General features: G+C 42.9%; 1 protein-coding gene across 1 annotated transcript; it reads right to left on the bottom strand.

Moving 5' to 3' along the window:
* Positions 1-371: 371 nt before the first annotated feature.
* Positions 372-25,486, bottom strand: LOC310863119 (mitogen-activated protein kinase kinase kinase 12-like; the record flags this gene model as incomplete). Its single annotated transcript, XM_083771263.1, has 13 exons — positions 372-483; positions 1,177-1,486; positions 2,177-2,244; positions 2,707-3,433; positions 5,406-5,546; positions 7,315-7,431; positions 8,008-8,117; positions 11,305-11,413; positions 11,810-11,968; positions 16,358-16,516; positions 16,990-17,181; positions 19,616-19,799; positions 24,961-25,486. 13 exons carry the CDS (start codon positions 25,484-25,486, stop codon positions 397-399), a joined length of 2,889 nt encoding a protein of 962 aa, XP_083627389.1. The 3' UTR covers positions 372-396.
* Between the last annotated feature and the right edge of the window lie 1,930 nt (positions 25,487-27,416).

Here is a 27,416-nt window from a genome sequence, read left to right as displayed (position 1 = left end):
TGAAGGAAAGGTGAGATCTGATTCAACGGAGGCCTCCTGTCTGTCAGTGAGGTGTGCTGGGGTGATGCATTTTTGCAAAGCTGGGTTCAGGGAAGTGGGGCATAGAATAAGGAGGTCGATCTTGGCCCCTCTGGCTACAAAAGGGGGTTCAGTTTTACATCCCCTTAACGCATTCCTATCCAGGAAAGGGATTTTCCCTGTGTAATTTTCTCAGGGATTCAAGCTTTTGGCCTAAACACTCCCACTCTAACTTAAAATCATTATTTCTTTCCTGTTGATCTTCATTTGGTGCCTCCATTTCACATCACGGTAAAGGGCTTCGATGCCTGTGAAATAGAGAGGTCCATTCAATGGTCGGAGACTGGGGGTCTGGTAGGTCTGGTTTGGGTCGAGTTTTCACCAGTTGTTGGGAGGACGGCTGGCCTCTACGCTGCCTGAGTGATCCAGCTCAGCACTGTCGCAGTCTGAATCATCATACAGGCCCTGTTTCAGAGAAAATAGTATGGATTGTTTGACGTGGAGCAGTGGCTCTCAAACGTTTTAATTTCAAAGACTCCCATAACTTTGAGTGTGTACAAAATACAAATGGAACCAAATGGACCCGGTTCCATTTGTACACACTCCCGTAAGGTTCATTTGGAAACCCCTCAAGCAACCCCCGAGGGTCACCCCACTTTGAGAACCACGAGTTAGATAGCATGGAGATTGATTGTGTGTTTCATAGCTCTACAGTACATACACTTTTAAGGTTCTGATTGTTATAAGGCAAGTTACCTAGCAACACAAATTAACTCAAATCAGCCCCACCTTTACCAGCTTAGTAACAACACATTGATTACGTTATAATCCAATATTATTATTGTGATATAGGTCATGAATGCAGGACCTTTGAGTATTTTTTATGTAAAATCTGATCCGATCAAATCAATATCACGATTATTTCAAACTCTTGCCTCGATTTATTTATACCAAAAATAGTCGATCTACATTGTAGATTCTGCAAGCTCAACACACCACAACGCAATGTGTTGTGTCAACTATGTTCACTGATTATAAAAAGATCTATTATAATCTTTTTGTGTCTATTTGTCGATAAGACATTATCAACCTGCGTCTCGATTATTTGCTTAACCTACGTGGCGGACGGTTACTGTCGGCTTCATCGACCACCCCTACCTCATAGTTGTTGTGGTCGGTGGTGTTGAGCTGGGTCTTCACCTGCTGCACGGCCGCCTCCTTCTCGGAGAGCCCGTCGGGCTCGGCCGCCAGCCGCGCCGTCTCGGCGGGGTCAGCGGGGATCTCAGAGCCCTGGGAGAGCAGGTCGTCGCTCTTGTCGTCCAGGCGCTCGTCCGTGTTGGTGCTGACCACGTCGGGCGTGCCGCTGTGGGAGTGGTCCGTGGTGTTGCCCTCCTCGCCGTCCGAGACGGACAGGTTCTCTGAGCTGAAGGTGGACAGGGACTGGCACTTTGTCATGCTCACGGGACGCCTGGTGGACAGGGGGGGAGGTGGAACACAAAACAGTCAAAGGTGCTGTGGTATTATTTATGTTAACAGCCCTGTATTCTGAGATGGTAATCATTACTATATAGAGAGTAGTATTTGTTCAATAACAGTGGTCTTCCTGTCTTTCCAATTTCATCCAGTCGGCAGAGATATCAGTTTGAATTTCACTTTATTATAGTTTATTCTGTAATCTAAGAGTTCTCTCTCCTGATGGGGTGAAATTGGTATCCCGTCCTCAAAAGGTATTTTTGGTTTAATAAAGAGCAGGCAGAGTCATTACTGGGAAAAAAATAACAATGATAACTATCAGAATGTAGAGTTATTTAACACTTATTTTCATCAAAAGTATCACTTAAACCACCTTTAATGAAAAGATGTAGTTTTAGTCGCAGACCAAAGATAGGCGATGTACAACCTCACAACTCTTTGCGATACGAATCAATGCCTTGTGAGGTTGTAGATCATACATTTTCGGCAAAGCGTTGCGAATTGGCATTAACAGAACTATAGAATGTACTACTTGACTATATATGTGACTATTAGAACGTTACCAAGCCCATGGGGTGGGTAAGGAGGAGACGGTAGCATGCTGTGTGTTTATTGAATAACTCAGCACTTTTAACAGGTATACAGCATATATTGGTCATAGAAGTGGTGTGTTAATAGAACTCACCGTCTCCTTGGCAACTCCACTTCGCTGTCCACTTCCCCTTCTTCCTCCTCCGACGATAGGCCGCGTCTCTGCAGAGAACCAACCAATCAGTTTCAACATGCACCCATTAGAATTAGATAGTCCGTGATTACACCCCCTGAAAGCATTAATCATTCGTCCTTTCCATTAAATAATAATAATTTTCTGATGCTTTGGAGAAACGCTTTCAGAACCATCACTGTGTTTTATCCACAACACTCAGCATACAGACAGGACTCTGCCAGCAAAACAACTGGTGTGTAAGCCAATTGGTACTGACAACTAAATGGCAACACTTTAATAGCATATTTGAGTAAAACTTTCCAAAAACACCAATTGTAACAATAATATTGGTTGACATGTTGCCAAATGCCTATATTATAGGCATTTGGCTTATCCAAGCAAAATGTCACTTTGAAGATAATCGTTTGCTCCCGTGTATAAAACCAAGAACTTGAGTTGTTTTGGGGAACCTGGGCTTAAAAGCAGATTTACAGTAACTGAAATGTCACCTGGCTGCGTGTGACCGCGGCCCTGTAGAGCAGCGCTGCGGGCGTTAGGCGTTGACTTCTGGGCGAGCGCATGATCCCAGTCGCTTCCTCCTTCTCCTCGCCATCCTGGGACACGCGGCGAGTTCCGAGCACCGCCCCCCTCCCCACGGCCGCCCCCCTCCCGCACGGCGAATCGGGGCTGCTGGAGAACGGAATGGACGCTGCGTCTTCGCTGGGCGTGTCACTGCGCGGAGGAGTCTCCGTGAGGTCGTCGGCACACCCGACGCCCACGTCTGTCGCGTCTCTCTCTGTCCCTTGGTCTCCGGTGCCGGAGGCCCCGAGTCCCGCGGACGCGCTCTGGCTGCCTCCCCTCTCCAGCCCTGGCCTGGCCTGTCCCTTCCTGCGGCCCTCTGCCTCCAAGGTGGTTGAGATGAGGTCGGGGCTGGATGAGGACATCTTCTTAAGCAGGAGGTCGTGCTGCAAGCCGCGGAGGGCCGCACTGGGGTCCAGGTGCTGCTTGTTGCTGGGAGTGGGGACAGAGGAGGTAGTGTTCACCAGAGCTAAGGAATTGGAGAGTGTGGCTTTCAGCTGAGCCAAGTCCCCGCTGCTGCCTTTGCCCGCCTTGCGGTAGCGTGGCTTCCCCCTCCGTGAGCGTCCAGGGGACGTGGAGCCCTTGGTGGGGATGGTGACCTGAGTCATGGAAGAGTCCAGCTTGGGAAGGATGACCTCTGATTTCAGTAAGTCTGGCCTGAAATGAGAAGAGATTGGATAGTGATGCAAGAAGGGTGAGTACATATGAGATGCACACCAATTGGGCTTAGCCATTAAAGGGAACTTTTGCAGATTTTACCTGAATCCCATTGTTCTGATCCCATTTTCCCTACACTATAATATGATCTCATATCAGAACAATGGGATTTCGGTTCAAAATTGGTGGAATATGTCTCTTTTTTTGAGGGGCACTAGCCCCTCCTATATACAGGTTTAATGTTTGTTTTTAGGGTTAGGGTTAGGGTTTGTTTTAAAAATGCCATTGACAATGAAGGGAAAATGTACGTAATCTTGTCCCTAACACAAACATTAAATGCCATTAACAATAAAGAGACTGTAATGTTTGTGTTTGTGCATCACCATTACATCACCTAATCAACATGAGTTAGACTTTAATATATTAGCACCCCTCACTTCACACAGGTGTGATTTTGTTATAGTTTATATTGCAATCCTCCTAGGATTAGGTTCCTAGGAGGTTTGATTTGTTTGTTTATTACGGATCCCCATTAGCTGGTGCCATGACAACCAGCTAGTCTTCCTGGGGTCCAGGATCCCCATTAGCTGGTGCCATGGCAACCAGCTAGTCTTCCTGGGGTCCACATACAAAACATACAAATACAATTAATACAAAATTCAGTCAGTACTCAAAACAAACAATACAAAATAGAAAACTTGAATTAACAAATAAAAATTACTTGTAAAAAGTTACATGATTACAGGAAGCACAGTTTAAACGTGAATTTACTGTAAATGCAGCAGAGGTTACGAGGCAAGTTATTCCAACGAGACAATGATCTATAAATAAAAGATCTCTTTAAAGCATTGCTTTTGGGACCAGGTAATACAAGCTGTCCATTACTGGAACCTCTAGTGTTATGACCATGCACAGTATTACTACAAACTATTTTGTCCATGAATAAAAACAGGAGTTTTACTGCTTATGACTGACTTGAACAGTACAAGTGTATTAAAAGACAACCTATTCTAGACGCCACTGTAAGCCAGGAGAGGCTGGCATGCATCTGGCTCACATTAGACCTTAGTGGGCAGCCCAGGACAGGTGTTCTGGACAACCTGGAGTGTCCTGAGGTCACAGCAGATGACCACACCGTAGACTGTAGAGCAATAGTCAAGATGACATAACACTATCAAAGGTTCAATCAAAGTTTACTGTGACACCTAAACCTTACAAACAGCGACGCTATAGAGACATTAAACAACATCAAAAATCACTGATTAATACATTGTAATAAATCATTGTAATGCTTCTGCTGCAGTCATGGTCAGGCAAGCGATACCTACAGTATCTATTATTACAATTGAGAGAATTCCACGCCCACAATGCAAATTAATTTGTGCCCACGGAGCGCACAACTTTGTGCGCCAGGTCAGGTGACCGAGTCATAGACTGTGACGTTTGCAGAGTGGAAGTGCTGTTCGCCACTAACGCCAGTGCCTTGACACCTGTGTTTTCAACGCAGCTTGGTGGCTCTTAAGACTACTGGCCAATCACAGTGTGGCTTTCCTAGAACTGTGGTGATGTGGTGATCCCTGTACTTTCCCTACCTCTCTCTATCCTTGCTCTCTCTCTCTCTCTCTCTCTCTCTCTCTCTCTCTCTCTCTCTCTTCTCTCTCTCTCTCTCTCTCTCTCTCTCTCTCTCTCTCTCTCTCTCTCTCTCTCTCTCTCTCTCGTTTTTTATTTCTAACCATGCACCTTATACTGAAATTGCTCTTATTATATTAGGATACCGTATTTGACATACTTTTATGACCTGTTTTCCTTGTTTACCCCTTTCTTTCTACTTTCAAACCGTAAATAATGAGCAGAGCTGGTACAACAGAGAAGTAGAATTTGTTCACACACTTTTCTTTTTACACATAAACCCTGTGATGTGTCAATAAAGTCGAATCTTTCGTCTTTAATCCTGAACTCCTTGTTATCTCACCTCTTACTGTGTGATGGCAGTTTCTGAGGTACGTTGCGTTTCTTCATGAGTTTCTCCATGGAGTTGGACGAGGCTCCCTGTCGGGAGCTGTGGTGCTTATTAAAGCAGCCGGGGTACTTCTTATCCAGAGACTGCTCCCTCCTGAGAGACACACACAACACACCGACAACACTTACTTAACCACTCTCTGTTCTAAGTAACTGTGCTTGGATCGATTTGTTTACATCTACAACAAATGCCAAACAAAGAAATGCGTCGGCGCATGGTGGCGCATGCCGACGCAACTGATTGAATTGGTTCAATTCAATGGTTGCTTGCAACTACATGCCTCTACTTGCAACCGTTTGTTTGCAAGGAATTGCATGGCGACCCCTTGGTGTGGTTTGGGCTTTATGTTTGTCATCACCTGATGATGAAAAAGTACTAGTAATTTATCCAAAGAGTAAGAAAATAAATAAATTTTCTCCAAACACAGTTCTTCATGGTACGGTATGTTCCCTGACCTCCCACTCTCGCTTTCACCTTTTCACTCTCAGGTGCTCCAGTGGCAATAAAGTACCTAATTATGACAATAATTGTTGTGGGATTCCTTGATTAAAATAATTGGCTAAAAAGACATGGGGAAATTTAGTTTGTATGCACTACATACAGTATCTGGAACAAAACTGCAGTACTGCCACTCTTATTTCTTTTAAATCACAACGTAAGACCTTTCTGTTTGCTGCTGCCTTTGATTGAGTTATTTTTCTTTGTCTTCTGCACTGTAATTGTATTTTTATTTATTTTTTTAACTTTTTTGCTTTATGGATCTTAATGTCATTTTATAATTGTGTGTCCTTTGCTTGATGTTTTGTGTAAAGCACTTTGAATTCCCTTTATGTTGAAAATTATACAAACAAAATTGTCTTGCCTTGCCATGCCTGTTTATATGATAGATTCTGATTACGTAATATTGATTTACTTCAAACGACTTCTCTTTAACTTTGGATAAATTAGTTTGAACTTTATTCTTGGGGAAACATGACAGCCCTACTGCAGATATGGGGTGTGCACACGTACACGCATTTTGGTGTCTCACATAATTGTGTGTGTGCGTGTGTGCGTGTGTGTGTGTGTGTGTGTGTGTGTGTGTGTGTGTGTGTGTGGCAACCCCAATTCTGTAGCAACCCCAATTAATACTCAAGCTCCCCCTCAGCACACCCAATAAAAATCCACTGGCGCCACCACTGCATTACCTCATATTCTCGTATTTAAGGACAGAACTAAGCAGTTTGAAAATTAGTTTGGTGAGATAATTTGGCTGCCATGTCCACATATTTCTACTGACTTCTATTCACATTAGTTAGTGAGCTGTGGTTTAAACTGACTTCCAGTCTGGAGAGAACGACGGTCTCGCTTGTCGAAATGAATACTGTACATTTTCAAGTGAATTTGTCGTACGGCAGGGCAGCATGCTGAAATTGAAAATGTATTTTGATACAAAATACAAATACTGGGTCAAAAAATTTATCTAAATACAAAATACAAAATACATCTTCCATCCCCATCGAAATACAAATTACAAAATACAAAAAAGTATTTCAAATACGTATTTGAAATACATGTATTTCAAATACTGGCCATCTCTGATGGGCAAAATATATTGAAAATGTATTTTGATACAAAATACAAATACTGGTTCAAAAAAATTATTTAAATACAAAATACATCTCATTTCTGCCATCTCAGCGAAATACAAATTACAAAATACAAAAAAGTATTTCAAATACGTATTTCAAATACATGTATTTCAAATACTGCCCATCTCCACGCGGTGTCATGAAGTGTCATTCTTTTGCACACTACCTCATTGTGTGCTGAAAATAAGTATAAATCAGGCTTTAGGCTGTAAGTTAAGAAGCATCCATACTTGAACAATTCTTTCTCTTTGAGTTCCAGCTGAAGCATGACAGCATTTAGTTCCATGTAGAGGTTGTTGGCTCTCTCCAGCTTCCTCTCATAGTGCTCCCGGATGTCCAGCGCATGTCTGCGTGCACAGGACATGCACAGTCAACACACACCCATATACTGTATGTACAGTACTGTCAGTACATGCATTTTTTACGGAGTTATGTTTTTCATGCTTTATGCCAATGATTCTCAAACCTTTTTTCACAGACCCCCAGTTCAATATGCATTAGCCCCATTTGATACAATTTATCTCTGGGACCCCAGTCTACACTGTAAAATCCTCACAGTTAATTAGACCCCTGTTAGTGTACAAATGTCAGGGAATGTTGGTTCCATGGACCAACGCGGAGCAACGCTTTGGTCAAGAACACTATTATTTGATAACGTTATGGTGAATTAGCTTGCGCAAGTAGACAAAACAGTAGATTATGGTATTTTATATATTTAGGGTGTTTTTATGATATCAGTGTTATAGAAACAATAACCACAAATCTCAACTTTAAGAAATGGACACAGAACCTAAAGTATCTTGACACATAGACACTGAAACTGTAACATAATTAACCTTATAAGATTTGACTGTATATCCTCCCCCTTCATGTTTTATTATGTCCCCTTTATGGGTCCCTGGTTGGATAGTTGTGTTCCTGACCTGAGTTCTTCTCTGCGTCGTATGATCAGTTCCTCATCCAGCCTGTGGAGGCACGTCCCGTCAGATTTAATCTTCTCAAAATGGATCCTCACCTCTTCTCTCCACTCTGCCTGCATGGTGAAAACACAGCAGAGCAGATATAGCCATCATCAAGACAAAGCTAGCAAACCAGCAGCACATCCTATTCAAAGGTTTCAGGGGGAGATTATTTAAAAAATACAAGCGACAATAGCATTTGCTCTGCGTGTTGTTGATGATTATAAATCCTGATTTGTTGTATGAGTGTGTCCCGACTGTATGAAAATAGTTGATCTACAAGCTTACAAGCGCTGTGAGCTTCTAATTTACATGGTATGCTGTTTTTGGCATGGGACCATTATGCCTGTCCGTGCATGGTCAGTGCATCAACATTATATCCATGTCATTAGACTAGATCTCGTCTGTGATTTGGGATATTGTACTATTGTGATATGGCATAAGTGTTCTTATGCCATATCACATATCATATATATTTTGTCCTCTGTATTGGCAAGTACACAACAACAGTAATTACTTGTACTTGGCCTGAGAAAATTGGCCCAGACTAGCACTTCCATATATTTCAGATCTTTTAAAATTGTACGTCCCAGAAAGGTCATTGAGATCGGCAGAAAAGCTCCTGCTGGAGGTCCCGAAGTCCAAGCTGAGACTTGGGGGAGATCGTGCCTTTTCTGTAGCTGCCCGAAACTCTGGAATGAACTCCCCCTCTCTGTAAAACTGTCCCCCTCTATCCCTATCTTTAAATCCCGTCTTAAAACACTTTTTTATTCCAAAGCTTTTAACCCAGAGTGAGTTATTTTTTGTTTTACTGTTTTTTTCCCACCCTGTATATTTGTATCTCTATAATAGGCCTATGTGTTTTTATCTTTGACGATTTTGTGCACTTATTTGTGTTTTTGTTATGTTATGTAAAGCACTTTGGTCAACTCTGTTGTTTTTAAATGTGCTCTATAAATACAGTTGGATTGGATTGGATGTACAGTATGTCGTTATCGAGATATACTGTAAGATGAGCTTCATCAGGATATGAGATTTTGGTCATATCGCCCAGCCCTAAAGGGACACCGTTGTCCGATGGAGTATATACATTAGCCATAAGGGTGGTTGGTCTACAATTGGTAGGTTGATACTACAAACTAATATACATTTTCTATTCTCCTTATAGCAGCACTTCAGAAAAGACAGATGACAGTACAGTACAATACACCTCAGAATGGCCTGGGTAAATGCATCTGCTGTGCAAATGAGGCCTGCGTGTCAGTCAGACCAAAGACATCATAGCTTTGGGAAGACAAGCCGAGATACTGCATGGCATGAACTGACACAACACACACAAACACCAAAAACTGCTGTGTGGGCATTTTGTGGAACACAGTGGAGCGTGACAGCCGTTAGCTGTTAGCTGTCAAATCAAAGGATAAAGGGGTTTAAGTGTGTGTGTGTGTGTGTGTGTGTGTGTGTGTGTGTGTGTGTGTGTGTGTGTCTGTCTGTGCGCGTGTGCATGCGCGCGCGTGTGTGCGTGTGTGTTCTGCTCTTCTTATCAAGCTAATGGACTTTGTGAGCACTCTCCTATCCCCCTCTCTGCCTTCCTCTACCCCTCCTCTCACTCGTTCTCTTTCTGTCTCTCGTTCCTCTGCGCTCCACCATTAAAATAATCAATATACTCCCCTCTCCCCAGAAAATACTTCTCACTAACGTCACAAGAAAAATCCATTATAGGGGGAGCAGGGAATAAAAGTGGTGTGGTGGAGGGCAGGGGGGGGGGGGTCGGTTACACGAGGAGAACAGGGATTGGATGGGGTAGAAGGATCGCGCGGCAGACAGGGGGAAGGGAGGAGGAATGATTTGTGTTTTGCGTCATTAGCTATAATCAAGTGAAGGGACAGTGGTTTTGCTGCAAGCAGAGGAAATGCACGAAGCACTGATAGTTTGTAGTAGCACGCGCGTACATGCACGCGGGTGTCTGCAGTATACATGTGAGCGCGTGCGCAAGTTTGCGCATGGTCTGTCTGCGAGCTTGATTATGTATACGTTTCGTGTGTGAGCATGCGCATGTGTCAATTTACAATTACAATTTACAATTTAGGCATTTAGCAGACGCTCTTAATCCAGAGCGATTTACATTTAAGCAAGAACAAAAGCATGGGAATACATCACATTAAAGCATTTATCATGAAACATGCGTAAGCTAAGAAAGTAACAGTGGAATATCTATATAATGAAACTATACATACACTATACATATAAACTATACATATTTACTACTATGCTATACATATGTACTATGGCGTGCTATGACTATATAAAATACAATTATAGTGCTGTCTACATAACATGCTATAAGTCTGTTGCTATCTAAGCCAACAGAAATGCTATCTAAGGGGTTAGGGTAAGTGCTATGGGCCATGATGGAGTCTGAAAAGGTGGGTTTTCAGGCTACGGCGGAAGATTGGGAGTGATGCTGCAGTTCTGACTGCAATGGGAAGTGCATTCCACAGTTTGTGTCGCCCCTGCATCGCAGTGGGCGTGTGTATGTGTGGTTCTACATGGATGCCTGAGTAATGACATGCGTGTCCTCCACATGTACTGTACATGTACATCGCCGAGGCCCTCGTCCTTCAGCGGTGAGTCTTTTATTAGCCTGATAAATCTTGTAGCGGTAGACAGCAGGCTGATTGGAGAAGAGGGGGAGCTATATACATATACACACCACAACGGGTGTGTTAGTTGTGATTCTCTTTCATTTGAAGGACCCCCAGTTTGATATACATTAGACCAGTGGTTCCCAAACTTTTTCATGTCAAGGACCCCCAAATTGACACTAATTACCCCGCGGACCCCCCATTTGAAAAGATATGCCAGGGACCCCCAGTTTGACATGCATTAGGCTACAGAACCTCATTTAATGGCATTTCTATCTCTGGGACCCTCAATTTATATTGTAAAATCAATGTTACTTTAACTCTGAGAGTGTACAAATGGAACCAAATGGACCGGGTCCCTTTGGTTCCATTTGTACACTCTCAGAGTTACAGACCCATAAGGGTCCATTTGGGTTCAAACTATCATTTAGCTGGGGGACCCCTGGAACTCCATCAAGGACCTCTGGGGGTCCCCAAATGGAGCCAAATATGTACCCGTAACAGCAGTCCCTGTCGGGAGATGTTGCTTAACCACTTAAACCCCTATATACTTTGTTGACTGTGGTTATGTTATATTCTGTTATGATGTGATGTGCAAGAAACAGGAGTCACCAACCTGGGCATGGAAGTAGGTCTCTTGTGGCGTGGACATAATGTCTGCAGCAGCAATGTCCAAATGTAAGAGAATCTGTCGGAATGAGGGTCTGTTTCTGGGTTTGCTGCTCCTGTCGGCAGAAAAGGTGTTTTTTGTTGTTGTCAGTAAGTACTGTTACACATGCAGAATGCAGAACAGGGGGAGGGATGTATTTCACTGTGTGCTCTACCCCCAAACTCAAAGTCAAACGTTTCTTTTTTCAAATCAAGGTCAAACTGTTTATAATTCACATGAAAGGAAATAACAAAAATACTAACCAAAGACAAATAATTAATACAAAACGTGTATACAAAATATTTATAAACCGTATGTAATATACAAAATGATAATTATGTATACCGTATCGTATACTTTATAAGACATTCTTGTCTCTCTGTATTGATCCTGTTATTTTTTTCCACCGATCTTGACAGTTTCACTCCCTTTTCCCACCAAGTCACCCTTTCTTCTGTCTCCTCCCACTCACCAGCATTGTCGTAGCAAGATCTTGAATCCATCTGGACAGCTGTCGGGGATAGGCAGGGACAGGCTGTTGTTGCCCACTCCCCAGATGATGGCCGATGAGTCAACATCTTTGTAGGGCACCTCTCCTGTCAACATCTCCCACAGCACCACCCCAAACGACCTGCACAGAGATGTTCCGGGAGGGACCATTAGCCGTTTACAACCAATTGGCCAGACGTGACATTTGATTTTATTTAGCACAGTATAGAACAAACAATACAATAAAGCAAAGGAGGCAAGAAGGAGGGGGCTTATGAGGCCTCTACCTATATAAGATACAATAAAGACATTAGAATAAGATATAAAGAATTTCCAAGATACATTATTTCCGTATATAAAATCTACAACATGATTCAAAAGTTCAGAGAAAAGGGTTGTGAACCACTGTCCCAGAGTTTAGTACCTCAGCCTCAGGAATGCAGCCTTTCAACTTTTACTCCTGTTTTTAATGTGGAGAGAGAGTTTTGACATGAGGAATCTTTCATGTGACAGTTGCTGTTTTTCAAACATATGCATACCATGTTAAGCTTTAACATTATGCCTTCTTCTTATCTATTTTCCACAGAAAATGTATTTTTGGCGAGCGGGTATTCCATCGTGAAGCAACACATTTTCGGCAAGTAAATGCGACGCCATCATACTATATATCTGGTAATTGATTGTCATTAGCCTAAGACATATTTTTAAGGTTTTCAGGATAGAAGAAAAATGAAAAATGAAAATAATTTGTGGGTCATGGACCAATTTTTATGGGTCACGACTTGAGTAAAAATCCCATTTTCTTTTCCTACACTTGAACAAATATAGGTTTTTTAAATTAATTTTAAAACAAAAACTAATCTAGGAAATTCCATGATGTGTGCTTGTAGATCTGCTATTTTTACTAGTTTGGGTCCCAAGCAAGTCAAACTCTCTCTCAAAACGTTTGGTAACCACTGATCTCTAGGTGACTTAGGCAACCATGAGCAAAAAACTAGTAATGTTTGTCTGCCTTTATTTATTTCTGCCTAACTCTACTGTCCTAACACTGCTGATTCACCCTATGCCTATGTCCTCATCCTACCAGACTGCTTGCATTCAAATATAATTTCCACATGTCAAAGAGTTGATTTAAAAGCACTTTCTGAATAAGTCATTTTGGAATGTAACAAGCATTCTGATAAGATAAGGACCAAGGCAATGACGCACAATGAAGCAGCAGCGTTAAGAGATTAGTGTTAAGCAGAAATGTGAATTTGGCCAAAAATGACTTTAGGCAATTATGCTACTGTATCTGATTAGTGCCAAGGATATAGGCTGGAAATGCAATAACAAGCCGCATGATATAATGCATAATTCATGGTCACCTAAAGTATCTACCCTACAGAATGAACAATAGAATAGATAGTATCTATCTACAATAATCGTTTACTCCAAATAAGGTGATTTCCCCTTCCACTTCTTAAGGCCTAATTCATACTCCAGTTTTAGGTGAGAAGGTGACCACCGAAAACTAATCTGACGTCACGCCACAGTGGTCACCGCTCACGCAAACACATCTCTCTGTTTTTACTAACCGGTCACCCTATCACCTAAAACTGGAGTATGAATAGGCCATTACAGTAAACAGGCAGTGTCACGATCCGTGACATGTGTTGGTTTTCATGTTTTCCAGTTATGGTTGGTGTTTTACTTTTCTGTTGTGTTCCTCTGATTTATATTATACTTATATGAAGTATAAGTGTTTGTGTTTTTGTTTTCCTAGTTCCTGTTTGAGTTTTGCCTTACCCTTGTGTGCTTCTATTTTGTAGAATTGTTCCTAGTGTTTCCTGTCTGCCTTGTTACTGTTTGCCTGCCTTGTCAACCTGTACTGTGATTAGCCTATTGTTTCCACCTTGTCCTGTTAGTTCCCCAGCCTATCCCAGTGTTGTTCACCTGTGTACTTTTGTATTTATACCCCCCCCTGATCCCAGTGTTTCCTTGCTAGTTCATTGTGGCGTGTTGCGTGTGTCTTGTCTTGACACCTTTGTGCTTCCAGTGTTTTTGTTTGTATTCTATAGTTCTTTTGAGTTATTCAACTTTTTGAAATGACCTGCTCTGCCTCTGCCTCCTCCTGCATTTGGGTCCTGCAAGCTCTCCTGACTTGAACCGTGACAGGCAGTTAACACAACTCCATCTAGTAGGTGTGGCGGCTGAAGATGTCCTGAAATGGCCACTGTTCCACAGCTCTATCTATCACTGTTGGTCTGCATGGGGACCCGTGATGCATTGCAGGCCCATCATGGGACGGTAACTATGGAAGGTTTGTTGATGAATCGCCATGGTGACCCACCTCACGTATAGGTGCCAACAGCATTGCACACAATGGAGGACGTGTGTGTGTGTGTGTGTGTGTGTTAACGTGCGTGTTTACGGTTTCTTCATCTCCTTGCTTAGCATTCATAGAGGGGCATAACTTTCCTCTGTGTTTTCATGGGGTCGTGTGGTACCGTACCACATCTATTACGGTATGCAGACGACCTAATGGATGTCAGAAAGATGATGGATGGTTGTTAATGGGTATTATGTTGCTCCACCACTGTACAGTAAAGGATCCATCAATAATTTAACTGGTGACTCACTCCGATTGATTTGGTCTTTTCTAACAGTACAGAGAGCAATGCATGTAATTTAATTTCGCATCGGTTTGCTGTTGGTTGCATTGGAAATATATGCGCAATGTTCTCAAACATTTTCATGTCAAGGACCCCCAAATTGGCCACGGACGTCCATCAGAAAGGATTTTGTGCCAGGGAACCCGAGAAGGGATCATTTAGTGTAACTTAAAATGTATACATTATTTCAAATGTTTCATATAAAAAAGAAATAAATTGCTAAACATAAAGTGGTTAAACTGATGCTATTAGCTCATGTTGGAACCGCTTCAAGGACCCCTGGGGGTCCCCAGACAGCACTGCTCTAATGTGAGAGAAATGGAGTGCATGTGGCTTACAGAATGACAGAGTGAGAGAATGTTCATTGGCGCACGGATCCCATTCTGCTGCCTCAGCTCATTTTGTCCTTCAATTTTTAATCAGGAGAGTTGAGTTATTGGTGCTGAGCTGGGAAATACTATAACGTGGGCACTACTAGCTGGTAGTATATCTTACTGTTGTGTATTGCAGTGGTTCTCAAACCTTTTCATGTCAAGGACCCCCAAACTGATTATTATGCCACTGAGTTGATGCCCATTTGAAAATAACTTGTCCCAGGGACCCACCGAAGATTTGTGTCGTGTTTTTTTTTTACATGTTTCAATGTTTTCATTCTCTTTTTCTCTCTCTCTTTTTTTTTGGTGCCGCTATTCATTTTGCTCCCCAAGGACCCCACAAGGACCCTTAGGGGTCCCAGGACCCCCACTTTGAGAACTACTAGTCTTTAGAAATGGTTCTTGTTTCCAGACCCTGGGGTCAACTATAATAGTCAATGTCCCAACTGATGTACTGACCTGACCTGACCCTGGGGTCAACTTTCATTCAACTTTCATTCAATTCATTTAAGAATGAATGATAACTTCCAGTTCGCCAATTCTGCCACCAGAACAGAAAACAGATTAGGAAGTACGATTCAGTTTACGAGGGTGCGACTGAGCTATAGGCTTTAGTTTTATTTTAGGTTGAATAAAATAAGGTTACATATAGTCAACTTACAGGATGTATTTAAATCATTGAGTTCTGTCATATTGATATAAATTATGGTATACATTATTTTCCAGGATTATCCAGGACTCTGGTAGAGCTGAACAGAATGTTAGTACAAAAATAAAATGAACAACATGCAGTACAAAATACCTGACCAGAACCTCTTTCTCTCTCTCTTTCTCCCTCTCTCTGACACTGTGTACAGTAATTTACATACATTTAAACTAAAATTCTATACACCCTCTCTTATTTTCTTTTCCTACATCAAAAGCTTTTTAATCCTATTTTCACATCTCTGCTAATGCACTGCTGGCCCGTGGCCAAACCCACTGCAGGCTTGGAAGGTTACTCCAGCCTCTCCTGAGCACTGCAGCATCTGGTGAATCAATTATTAAATTAGCCAGCGTGCCTTTTAGAGAGAGAGAGAGAGAGAGAGAGAGAGAGAGAGAGAGAGATTAGTGCTAAACTCAGGGCAACCCATCTGATAGGGCAGTGGGCCTATACGATTTCATGTAATGAGATATTGTACATAATACCACATAGATTTTTCTGGTAATAGGATAGCAAACTGTATAGTAAAGTATAACTAATGGGATCCTATGTTGATTTAATGAGAGATTACACTAATCTTGGGGAGAAAATTTGGAGAAGAAGAAAAAAAAGCAGTTTTACCATGTAAACCGACATTTATACTTTGTCATAGCAAATCAATATTTTGACAACAGCAACAGCAAAAAATATCAGATCTACAAGCCCACGTGTCACATCATAAATGTTTCTCAGGTTATGATAGGCCCAAAATAGGGACAGCAGGTTGGAAAGTAATTAAGGAAGGGGGGGTTGATGCTTACCAAATATCCACCTTCTCTGAGACAGGCTCATTGCGTATGACCTCTGGAGCCATCCAGGCCACCGTACCAGCAAAGGACATCTTGGTGCTTTTGTCACTAAGCTCCTTGGATGTACCGAAATCAGAGATCTTCACTGCGTCATCGTAGGTGATCAGCATGCTGTAAGCAAAGAATTGAAAGAAAAAGGAACATGCATGATGTTTAGGCCAGATGTATGATCAAAAGAACAACCTATGGACAAATGTAAAGGATGGATATATTAACCCATTTTGGACGGGAACCCCTTTTGGTGTTTTAAGCATTATGTTATGTTATGTTATGTTATGTTATGTTATGTTATGTTATGTTATGTTATGTTATGTTATGCTATTGAAAAATAGAAGACCTACAAGCTCGTAGCGCAGCAAAAGAATCATGAAAATGTGGTGCAAATCTTTGAATATATATTCTTTCAGAGCGAACATTTCAACTCAAATTTTTGCTTCTGTCGGGGTCCCTGGAACAACATATTTTCAGATGGGGGTCGGCGGCCAAATACACATAATTCTGGGGGTCCTTGACATGAAATATTGAGCACCACTGATATAGAAACATGGGTTATAGACTTCCACCAGTGCCAATGAGAGACTCACTTGGGTGACTTGAGGTCTCGGTGGATAATCTTGTGAAGGTGCAGGTAGTTCATTCCTCCTGCGATACCCATGGCCCACTCCATCAGGAGGGCAGGGGTGATCTTCCTGCCCGCCCTCAGCACCTCGTACAGTTGACCCTGGGCACAGTATTCCATGATGATACAGTAACAAGGAGCCTGGGTACAGATACCCCTGAAACAGCAGAGCGTTACAGTGGATGTTAGTACAGCAGTAACAAGGAGCCTGGGTACAGATAGCCCTGAAACAGCAGAGCGTTACGGTGGATGTTAGTACAGCAGTAACAAGGAGCCTGGGTACAGATAGCCCTGAAACAGCAGAGCGTTACGGTGGATGTTAGTACAGCAGTAACAAGGAGCCTGGGTACAGTCTAGATACCCCTGAAACAGCAGAGCGTTACGGTGGATGTTAGTACAGCAGTAACAAGGAGCCTGGGTACAGTCTAGATACCCCTGAAACAGCAGAGCGTTACGGTGGATGTTAGTACAGCAGTTGGCATGTTACAATGCTTATTAGCACAGGGATAAGAGTGGAACAGAATAAAGTACAACAGAGCTACAGAATACATACACAGCCAAAAACATAGCAAAAAACATAGTAAAAGTTGTACAATGAACATGCCAAATGTTTTCTATTTTCTCTCAAATAAATCAATCATTCAATCAGTGCATACAGATATATACAGTTTCATTGGTAGACTCTTACTCTTAAGTAAATACCGTCAGGGGCTCTACAGTGTGAATATTTCACTCGCTTTTGCCCCTAAAAATAGATATGTGCACAAGTGGACAAATCATTTCTGAACAGTGTTGTAAAGATTACAATCTCCCATGTCAATATAAAATCAATGTTTCAAAAAGCTGCTTAATTTCTTTCAAATGTGTTATTAATATTTATTTTATTTCAAAAGCTTTATTCCGACATTTCAGTGTGTCAGTGTTTTGAAAGCTCTCTTCAGTGCTATTATTATTATTAGAAAACGTATTTAAATTCTATCCTCAATCAGTGGGTTGATCATCCGATCTGAGAACATGGACATGGTCATTGACATTATGTGAGGAAGCATTGAGTTTGTGCTTAAAATGTACTGTAAATTCTACAAACTGGTAATAAATATTTCAATCAATCAATCAAAAAGCAGACTTTTCACTTTTCCCAAATTTAAGCAGTTTATAGTTATATTATAGCTGTTTTTGTGGACTGTCACTGTCAATGTATCTGCCCGTCCTCATCCATTCAAATGGATTTTGGTCCTCAGTGCATTGACCAATCGATCAACTATAGGCTCTGTGCATAGCGGGAGTCCCAGGTTTCCAGAAGTTAATTTCCACATAGCTTCATTTGATTAGTTCAGCAGCAGATTTCATTATCATTATCATTATCATTATTTGTGTTTCCCGTTTAAATCTGCTGCAGAGCCAATCAAACAGATCTATATGGAACACTGGACCAGAACAGCCACCGTCTGGAAACCTGAGAGGGACAACAGTATTGCACAGGCCTAATTAGCATACATATATGGCCACTGACCAACTATCTCCATGTTTCAAGTTTTGAAGTGTTTCCCTAAATTAACACTAATTATGCCTTGGATGTGTATACACGTCTTTAGAATCAAAACCATGAGGTGCCTTGGACGTGTAGGGGTCTTTAGGTCTTTTTTATTGATATATTTTTTAGTTTTTTGGTTGGCCTCTCCTTCTGCAGTGTACTCCTTTGCTGTTTCGCGCATGCACACTGCCGTTCACTTCCTTGTTTACGGCTCCAAAAGAATGGCTCGTAAATCCTAATCTATGTCATGTCATGTTATGTCTTCATTTCATTTCTGACTTCAGCATGCCTCTCGTTTGGAATATTAACGCTTCTAGAGAGACCTTAGCGTGACCAGCGTGAGGTAAGAATGGAAAATTATGCCTCCCGCTTTTGGAGGGGAACGGAAGGGAGGGGCTTTTTTATGTTGAAGAATTCCCCGGCAGAAAAAGTGTTTTAATGCACTACTTCATCATACACAAAAGTGCTGCATAAAAGCATTTTTGCACCAGGCTATGGGATCTGTAGTCGTGGTTGTGGTCCCATAACTCAGTAGGATGGGACGCGCCATATGATTTATTGGTTGTCGGTTGGTTGTCGGGTGACTGTGGTAGGTTTGTGATTTGGCCTCTGCTGTGAGTGGATATGGGGAAGTGATTCAGGGGAGCAGTGCCAGAGTTAATTGATTGGCAAGTGATTCCAATTTTCAAATCGCTCCTTTTTATAGTAGCATAGTGGACCTGTCCGCGCACGCATGCACGCACGCACGCACGCACGCACGCACGCACGCACACACACACACACGCACACACATGCACGGGAGAGAGAGAGAGAGAGATAGAGATGGCTCAATGGTGCAAAGTTATAAATTACTTTGATTTAAATGCATAGCAAGCAGCAGACTTAGCCAGGCAAGGCTATAGACTTGGCACACCAATAACTCTGAGTTGTTCACATACATGTCTAGTCAATAAAGGGCAGAAGCGTTAATTACAAATTAAGTCTTTGTGGCGTAACAACCTATAGGCGGACAGGGACACAAAAAGTTAGCATCGATCTCTGACTATCCTGCACTCACTTGAACGTGATGATGTTGGGGTGTTTGAGCTTGCGTAAGTGCTTGATGTCTGTCTCTTTGATGTCTCTGACTTTCTTCACAGCCACCTCCTTGCCGTGCAGCTTGCCCAGGAAGACGGCCCCCTGGGCCCCGCTGCCCACCCACTGCAGGTCTGAGATCTCCTCAAACGGCACCTCCCACAGCTCTGAGATGCGGAGAGAAGACAGGGGTGGTAGAGAGGTTAGTGTGTGCGTGTGTGTGTGTGTGTGTGTGTGTGTGTGTGCAGCATATAGAGAGGAGAGAGAGCTAGCAGGGGGTATAGAATCAGATAGTATGCACATTGCACGTGATATCATCATCATACCCAGAAGTTATGCGGGAACGCCTACTGAGTGGCAAAACATTGTATAAATCTGGCTTTGACAGCCCATACAAGCAGAAAAGTCTGATTCCGTTAAACGTTAAACTAACTTTGCCACTCGATTTAGAGAGATGGGTAAACAGCTGGCAAAAAAAGTTTTATTTTATTTTCTGAATGATCCTAAAATAGTGTGGCTACCCTGTAAAACTGAGAAGGCTTAAATTCAGACATTTCGCAATTAGCAATTATCTGGATAACTAGAATCCCGTTAATAGCCTACTTGATAGCCTACTACTAAACCACTTGAACCCTAGCATCCCTATTCTGCGCATGTTAGGCTAACATTCGGCAAAAGTACATACGATTTGTGTTGTTATAAAATATTCCACGTTTATTTTCCAAGATTCTTTTCAAAATAACAGTGGAATGAATGGCAGTGAGCTTGACGATTGATGTATTGTATATAGGGTTAGAGTGGCTGATTTTGATGCTATATTAAGTCATTTTGCTGGGGACCCCCTATGTGGGTGTGAGACCAAACAGACCAAGACCAAGCTCTCAAAATCTGGCAACAGTGGGCTTAAGAAGCATAGGAATAAAGCCTGTTCTAGACAGCCCGGTCCCTTCGGCACAACGCTGTAAAAATACATTACAGTTACAATCCGTAGGTTTTATGTCTCTCCCGACGGAGAGAGCTAATTTCAACGATGTCAGACCTACAATAAAGATGGCGGCGCATCTAGTGTCCAATCCATGCTGTCTGCTTAAAATAACTTTATCATCACTGCCAAGCAGCGGCTGTCCTACCCTAGTGGATCTCAACCTTTCACAATATTCATATTTGAACTGGGGACCTCCCAAAATAATCGTATTTGAACTGTGGACCCCCCAAAACAATCGTATTTAAACTGGGGACCCCCAAAATAATCGTATTTGAACTGGGGACCTCCCAAAACAATCATATTTGAACTGGGGACCTCCCAAAACAATCATATTTGAACTGGGGACCTCCCAAAACAATCATATTTGAACTGGGGACCCCCCAAAACAATCATATTTGAACTGGGGACCCCCCAAAACAATCATATTTGAACTGGGGACCCCCCAAAACAATCATATTTGAACTGGGGACCTCCCAAAACAATCATATTTGAACTGGGGACCCCCCAAAACAATCATATTTGAACTGGAGACCTCCCAATACTATCGTATTTGAACTGGGGACCGCCCAAAACAATCATATTTGAACTGGGGACCGCCCAAAATAATCATATTTGAACTGGGAGTGGGGACCCCCCAAAATAATCGTATTTAAACTGGGGACCCCCAAAACAATCGTATTTGAACTGGTGACCCCCCAAAATAATCATATTTGAACTGGGGACCGCCCAAAACAATCGTATTTAAACTGGGGACCGACCCAAAACAATCGTATTTTAACTGGGGACCGCCCAAAACAATCGTATTTGAACTGGGGACCGACCCAAAACAATCGTATTTTAACTGGGGACCGCCCAAAACAATCGTATTTGAACTGGGGACCTCCCAAAACAATCGTATTTGAACTGGGGACCTCCCAAAACAATCGTATTTGAACTGGGGACCGCACAAAATAAACATATAGGAACTGTGGACCGCCTAAACATAATCATATTTCTTCCTTTAGTTTTATTTGTTTAGTAAATACAAAATATATTAAAAACAATCCAACAAGTAAGAAGCTAATGCTACCCCTTCATAACAGTTTTAACACAAAATCTTATGAGAAAAATAATATGTAAGTACAGACCCCTGAGGGACCCCGGTCACCAAAGAATATAGGATTCTAGTGGTTAAATTAATGTTTTATACATTAAAACAAGTCTAGTAGGCAGATAGATTTACAAACAAGCTTCATGAACAGCTTTGAACCAGTTCTTGGTTTGTGCTTGACATTTTAGACTGACTGTCTGATAGTGGCTTAGTTGTGTGTGGTCATAGCTAAAAACAGTGCAGTACAGTAAAGCAATTACAGGATGAACTGTCACACACACACACACACACACACCCCCCCTGTTCTGTACTTGAACCCTAGCTGCACCTCAACCTGAGACGTGGTGTGTGTGTGTGTGTGTGTGTGTGTGTGTGTGTGTGTGTGCGTGTGCGTGCGTGCGTGCATGCATGCGTGCGTGCGTGCGTGCGTGCGTGCGTGGGTGTGTGCGTGCGTGCGTGCGTGCGTGCGTGCGTGCGTGCGTGTAGACAGACAGGGAGCTCTAATCTGCAGTGGATAATACTCGCTCAGTCCCCTAAATCCTGCTTAGCACCATTGTGGGGCTGCCACAAAACATGATTCCAACACTCAGCAGGGGGGCGGAAGGACTGAGGTGGGAGAAGGGATTTGAGAGCCCAACGTTAGGTGTATATGAAAGAAATGGTACTGTGTAGACTAGAGCAGTGGTTCTCAACCTGTGGTCCGGCCGGGGACCACCGGTGGGCCGGGAGGGTATTGTAAGTGGCCCCCAAATTATTGTCAAAACGACATTGATCCAAGGTTATTGGCGATAATAGCCAATCTGCAAGTGCACAATGTGCCCATATTGCCACACGTTGTGAGCTAGTTGATCTGCTAGATTTGATATGTATATGAAAACAACACAATTATGACGCCAGTGTTAGACAGACACTGGCGACAGACAGACAGACAGACAGACAGACAGACAGACAGACAGACAGACAGACAGACAGACAGACAGACAGACAGACCAGGGCAGAGGGCAGACGCACCACTGCTGTCCTGCCCACCGCGGGAGGTGGAGATGGAAATGCATCCATCATATTAATCAGGGCGATATGAATGATTAATGATCTCTGGCGATTGATTGTGTTTTGTGCCTCTAATGAGCCCATAAAGCGTTCCATCAGGCTACATCAGATACATCAGATATGTAAAGCCCTTAGCATCCTCCCCACGTCTGTCGTCTTTGATCCGATAAACGGGAATCATTTTAAGACATTTAAGACATTTAACAGAAACAGAGCTCCTGCATTTTCTTTTTTTAGAATCAATAATGAAAAGCGAACGGAGCAGCTGAATCCTGCTCCGGTCTACACACAGTACAATCCTTTTGTATATTCCTCATTATCCACTGTGGAATGACTATTTACCCACACACATGGGAGATAGATTGTTTATGTACACCATGGCTGTATGTATACCTCTGAATGCTACTGTTCATACTATACTTGATATATAATTGATATATACTGTTCGTGCATTTTAACTACTTTTGAATGTATACAACAGTGAACACAGATATAGGCCTGGAATACACATGGACCTATAGCTGCAATTTGCAACTCTAGATTTTTTTTGTATAATGGGATGAATCTAGAGTTGCAATACCAATACTCTCCATTGACTCCCCAGTCTCCACTTATCCAATAAATATCGTTTTGCTATAAGTTATTCATGCATCCCTCTTTTATCCATCCGGCGAGACGGGTTGCCGCATTTTAGGAGCACCAAGTAACTCCTCCAGGTGCTCCTCTGAGTACTAGACCAAAAAAGTTGTGTGCAGCCCTGCACATAGCCTACAACAGCCAAATCCCAGGCAGTCCAATTGCGATAGGCCAACAAGACCCAAAATCTCCTTCTGTTTTCTTTATTCCTGTGCGTGTACTATAGTGCTACTGTTTCTATTGTCATTATACTTTTGTATATATTTTTCTGTAATTGTCCGGTATTTCATAACTGTGTGATCCTGTCACGATGACAGCTGAAAAGAATAACGGTCTATCTCTCCTCAGTGTAACCAAATGGATTTGGTTACCGTCTCTGCGTTACAAAATGGATAAAGTACTGTAACACAGAGGAGGGTTTTACTGTGTACATGTTCCATTAAAAGCCCCTTATTTGTTTACACTCTTATTATACTATAATGCCATGCCCATGCTAATAGTGGGACTGTCTGAGAGACAGCACCGGGTGCAGATGGGCTCGGAGCGATAATGGGAAGGGATGAAAGGCACGGGAAAGACGACAAGGAGATATAGATGGCGCAGGGGGAGGGGAGGGGGGGTGAGGGGGGTTGCTGCTGGAGTCAATTGGGTGATAAAACGTCAGAGGAATAGCAGCCGAGAGAGAGAGAGAGGTATGAAGCTGCCACCACCCTCCTCGACGTGATGCTCTGTGTGTGTGTGTGTGTGTGTGTGTGTGTGTGTGTGTGTGTGTGTGTGTGTGCGCACGCGCGTGCGTGCTAGTGCACATCTATGTGTTTGCGTACAATGCTCGTTAGCGCCACGGTCGCATACGTGCGTGTCCTCAGCTCTCTGTGTGTGCGTGTGCATGCGTGCGTGTGAGTGTGTGTGCGCGCGTGCGTGAGCACACGCATGTGCCAGGTTTGTGTTAATAGAGATGAGAGGTGCGCAGGTCAGCGCGTGGCCATACATTATGCATGAAGCAGATTTGGCAGAGGGGTCCCGGGGGAGCTCTGCACCATTGTAGTGACTGCAGACATAAACAACACAGCGTCACGGGCAAGCTGGTTTCACTAGGGAGAGTGTGGGGGCAGGGAAGAGGATGGGAGCAAAATAATAGTAGGTGTTCTCTCTCTCTCTCTGTGCGTGCATGCCTGTGTGCGTGTACGTGTGTGTGTGTGCGTGTGTGTGTGCGTGTGTGTGTGTGTCTCTCCTGTCAGAGAGAGTGCTTGTTTACAACATGGCTTTTGTGGGAGTAATTTCTCTACCAACTGGTTAATGTAATTAAATTGGAGGATAGAATCACGTAATTACCATATCAAAGCTTCAGCCTGGAATTAAAGGCAAGCTGGTGGTTGCTTTTCTTGGTGTGCTAATATAGGCTAAAGTAAAAGCAATCATTAGTTCCACACGTGTGTGAGTGTTGTGTATCTGTGTGTGTACAGTATGTGGGTGTGTGTGTGTGTGTGTGTGTGTGTGTGCATGTAATGGTGGAAGTGGTGCCTGTCTGTCTGTGGGCGTTCGTCGGTGTGTCGACTCGTCTCCTTACCCTCCAGGTTGTGTTTGTGCTCGGTGGAGTAGGCCTTTCCAATCATAGTCCAGACAGGCCTCAGACACCCAAACAGTCCCTCCAGGAAGCCTCCTCCCCCTCCGGTGGACTGGCACTGTAGCCTGGCGTCGCCCGCCTGGCTCCTGACCGCGCTGCACTCCCCGCCGCTGCCGCCGTTCCCCTCCCCCTCTGTCCTCCCCGAGCCGCCGCCGTCATTCTCGTGGAGCTTCAGCACGGTGTTGGTGAACTGCTCCTGCTGCTCCTCGCTCGGCGTGGGGCTGTGTCCACAGGTGTGCCCTCCTCCACCACCTCCTCCACCTCCTCCTCCACCTCCTCCGTCTCCACCCTCCGGCTCCACCACCGCTATAGAGAGGATGTTGCGTATGACACACTGGGTGGGGGTCAGGTCCATTTCCGGGGTGCAGGGCGTCTCGGCCCGTCTAAAGGCGGGCGGCTCGGAGAGTGGCGAGTTGAAGCCGGAGAGGGAGGGAGAGGGGGCGCGGGATTCGTGGATGATCAGTGCCATGACGGGGGGCTGCAGTCATTGGACCGAGCCAGGAACTATAAGAGCCTTGACATGGCCAAGCAGAGAAAGAGAGAGAGAGCATTATGAGAGCCATATAAAAGATGACAATCTTAATTATCACCATGTGAAAGCTCACTAATCACTATATCATGTGATGTAGTGAGCTTTCGCATGGTAATAATTAATTTCACAGTAGAACATTTTCAACTATACAATTGATGCAGTTGGTTAGAGTGTGCCACCTTACATTTTCTGGACATGCATTTGGAATTGTTGTCAGCTGCATATTAATATTTTCCTGCTAATCAGAAGTCAGGTTGGTTTGGTAGTTGGTAACATAAGGTTTTGTCTTCTGGCCTCTGTGGAGAGGGGCACTCTTTAATAGAAATATCAAAAGGAAACCTAGTTCATTACAAGTTGCGTCTGTTTTTTAATCTCCTGAGAGACATTTATAATTTGTGTCTCACCCAGCTACATATTTTGAAAATGCTGTTAAGGCAAAGTAGTGCTTTGTTTTTTAATATAGTTTAATACAAGGTAGGTAATTATTATTTGGCACTATCATGTATGAGTATTAGTGTTTATTAATGTTATTGCTTTGTGGTCAGTTCACAAATTATGCCATGTGCCAATGACAAATAGATGGCATTCTACATACTATATATGTGTATAGCCTCTACTCGGCAACTGAGTTTTGGAGATAAGGTAATAAATCTTTGTGTGGCTGGAGATACCAGACCAAAGTTTATATAGAATGAGAGTATAGGATTACAAATACATTATGAGAAGACCTCGGTTTACATATTAACTCCATCAAATCAACCCAACTGTCTCCGTGGGCAGCACAACATCACAGTGAATGAATCAAATTATCCCTCACAATATTCTGCTTTGCAGAACATTTCAGACATAACATCACAAAACCACTGGGACATTCACTTGGCACAAATGATGCCACATTCCTTTATCTCCTATCCAATATCTGTGATAGAATAACGCTGCTATGTTAATGGCGGATGAGATGAAGAGTTGGTGTTAAAATAATGAGGGAGAGCTGCAAAGCCTCTTCAAAGACTGACATTTCTCCAAGGATCAGAAAAGGAATATTCATGTATCTCTCCTGGTATAGACTCCAGTGACATGTTCCACCCGCACCTTCACTATCTCTATGATAATAACAACCTACGGGTGAAGTGTTTACCTAATATGTAGAATAAGTATCATCATCATCATGGTATACAATTCCAAAGTAGATTCCAAAGTGATGATATCCAGTCAGTTACCACGCACAAGCATGCACCCCCCACACACGCGCGCGCACACACACATATACGCATGCATGCACGGCATTGCACGCATGCACACATGCATGCACGCACGCACACACACACACACACACACACACACACACACACACACACACACACACACACACACACACACACACACACACACACACACACACACACACACTCACTATATGGTACTAACTACTGTATACTGTATCTTATTATTTTATCATCCTGAATGTCAACTTAGACATATACTGTAGGTCCTGAGCACTGTTGGACCCACGTATTACAACGTAGTCTATACTGCTGGATACAACAGAAAAACCTTGTGACACTGCAAAATAGTCAGAATTGATTTAACTTATATAGCCCCTAGCAAAATGCATATTCTCCATTGTGGACAATGGACATTTTACAGTCTGAGCAGAGATATACGATACTAGTCTAAATTTCAAAGGATGTTTGTGGTCATTCACAAACCCAAAGTTTAATGTCTGGATCGAAGAGCGATGCTAATTATATAAAAAAGGATATTCACAGCTGAGCAGAGAGACACATCTGTTTGTCTGTATAGTCAGGAATAAATAAGCATATATCATGCACATGCGACTGATTTTGACTCATAATAATCTTGTCAA

The sequence above is a fragment of the Protomyctophum parallelum genome (genome assembly GCF_964188405.1).
Source record: "Protomyctophum parallelum genome assembly, chromosome: 8".
NCBI classification, from domain to species: domain Eukaryota; kingdom Metazoa; phylum Chordata; class Actinopteri; order Myctophiformes; family Myctophidae; genus Protomyctophum; species Protomyctophum parallelum.
This window is presented reverse-complemented; position numbering and strand designations above follow the sequence as displayed.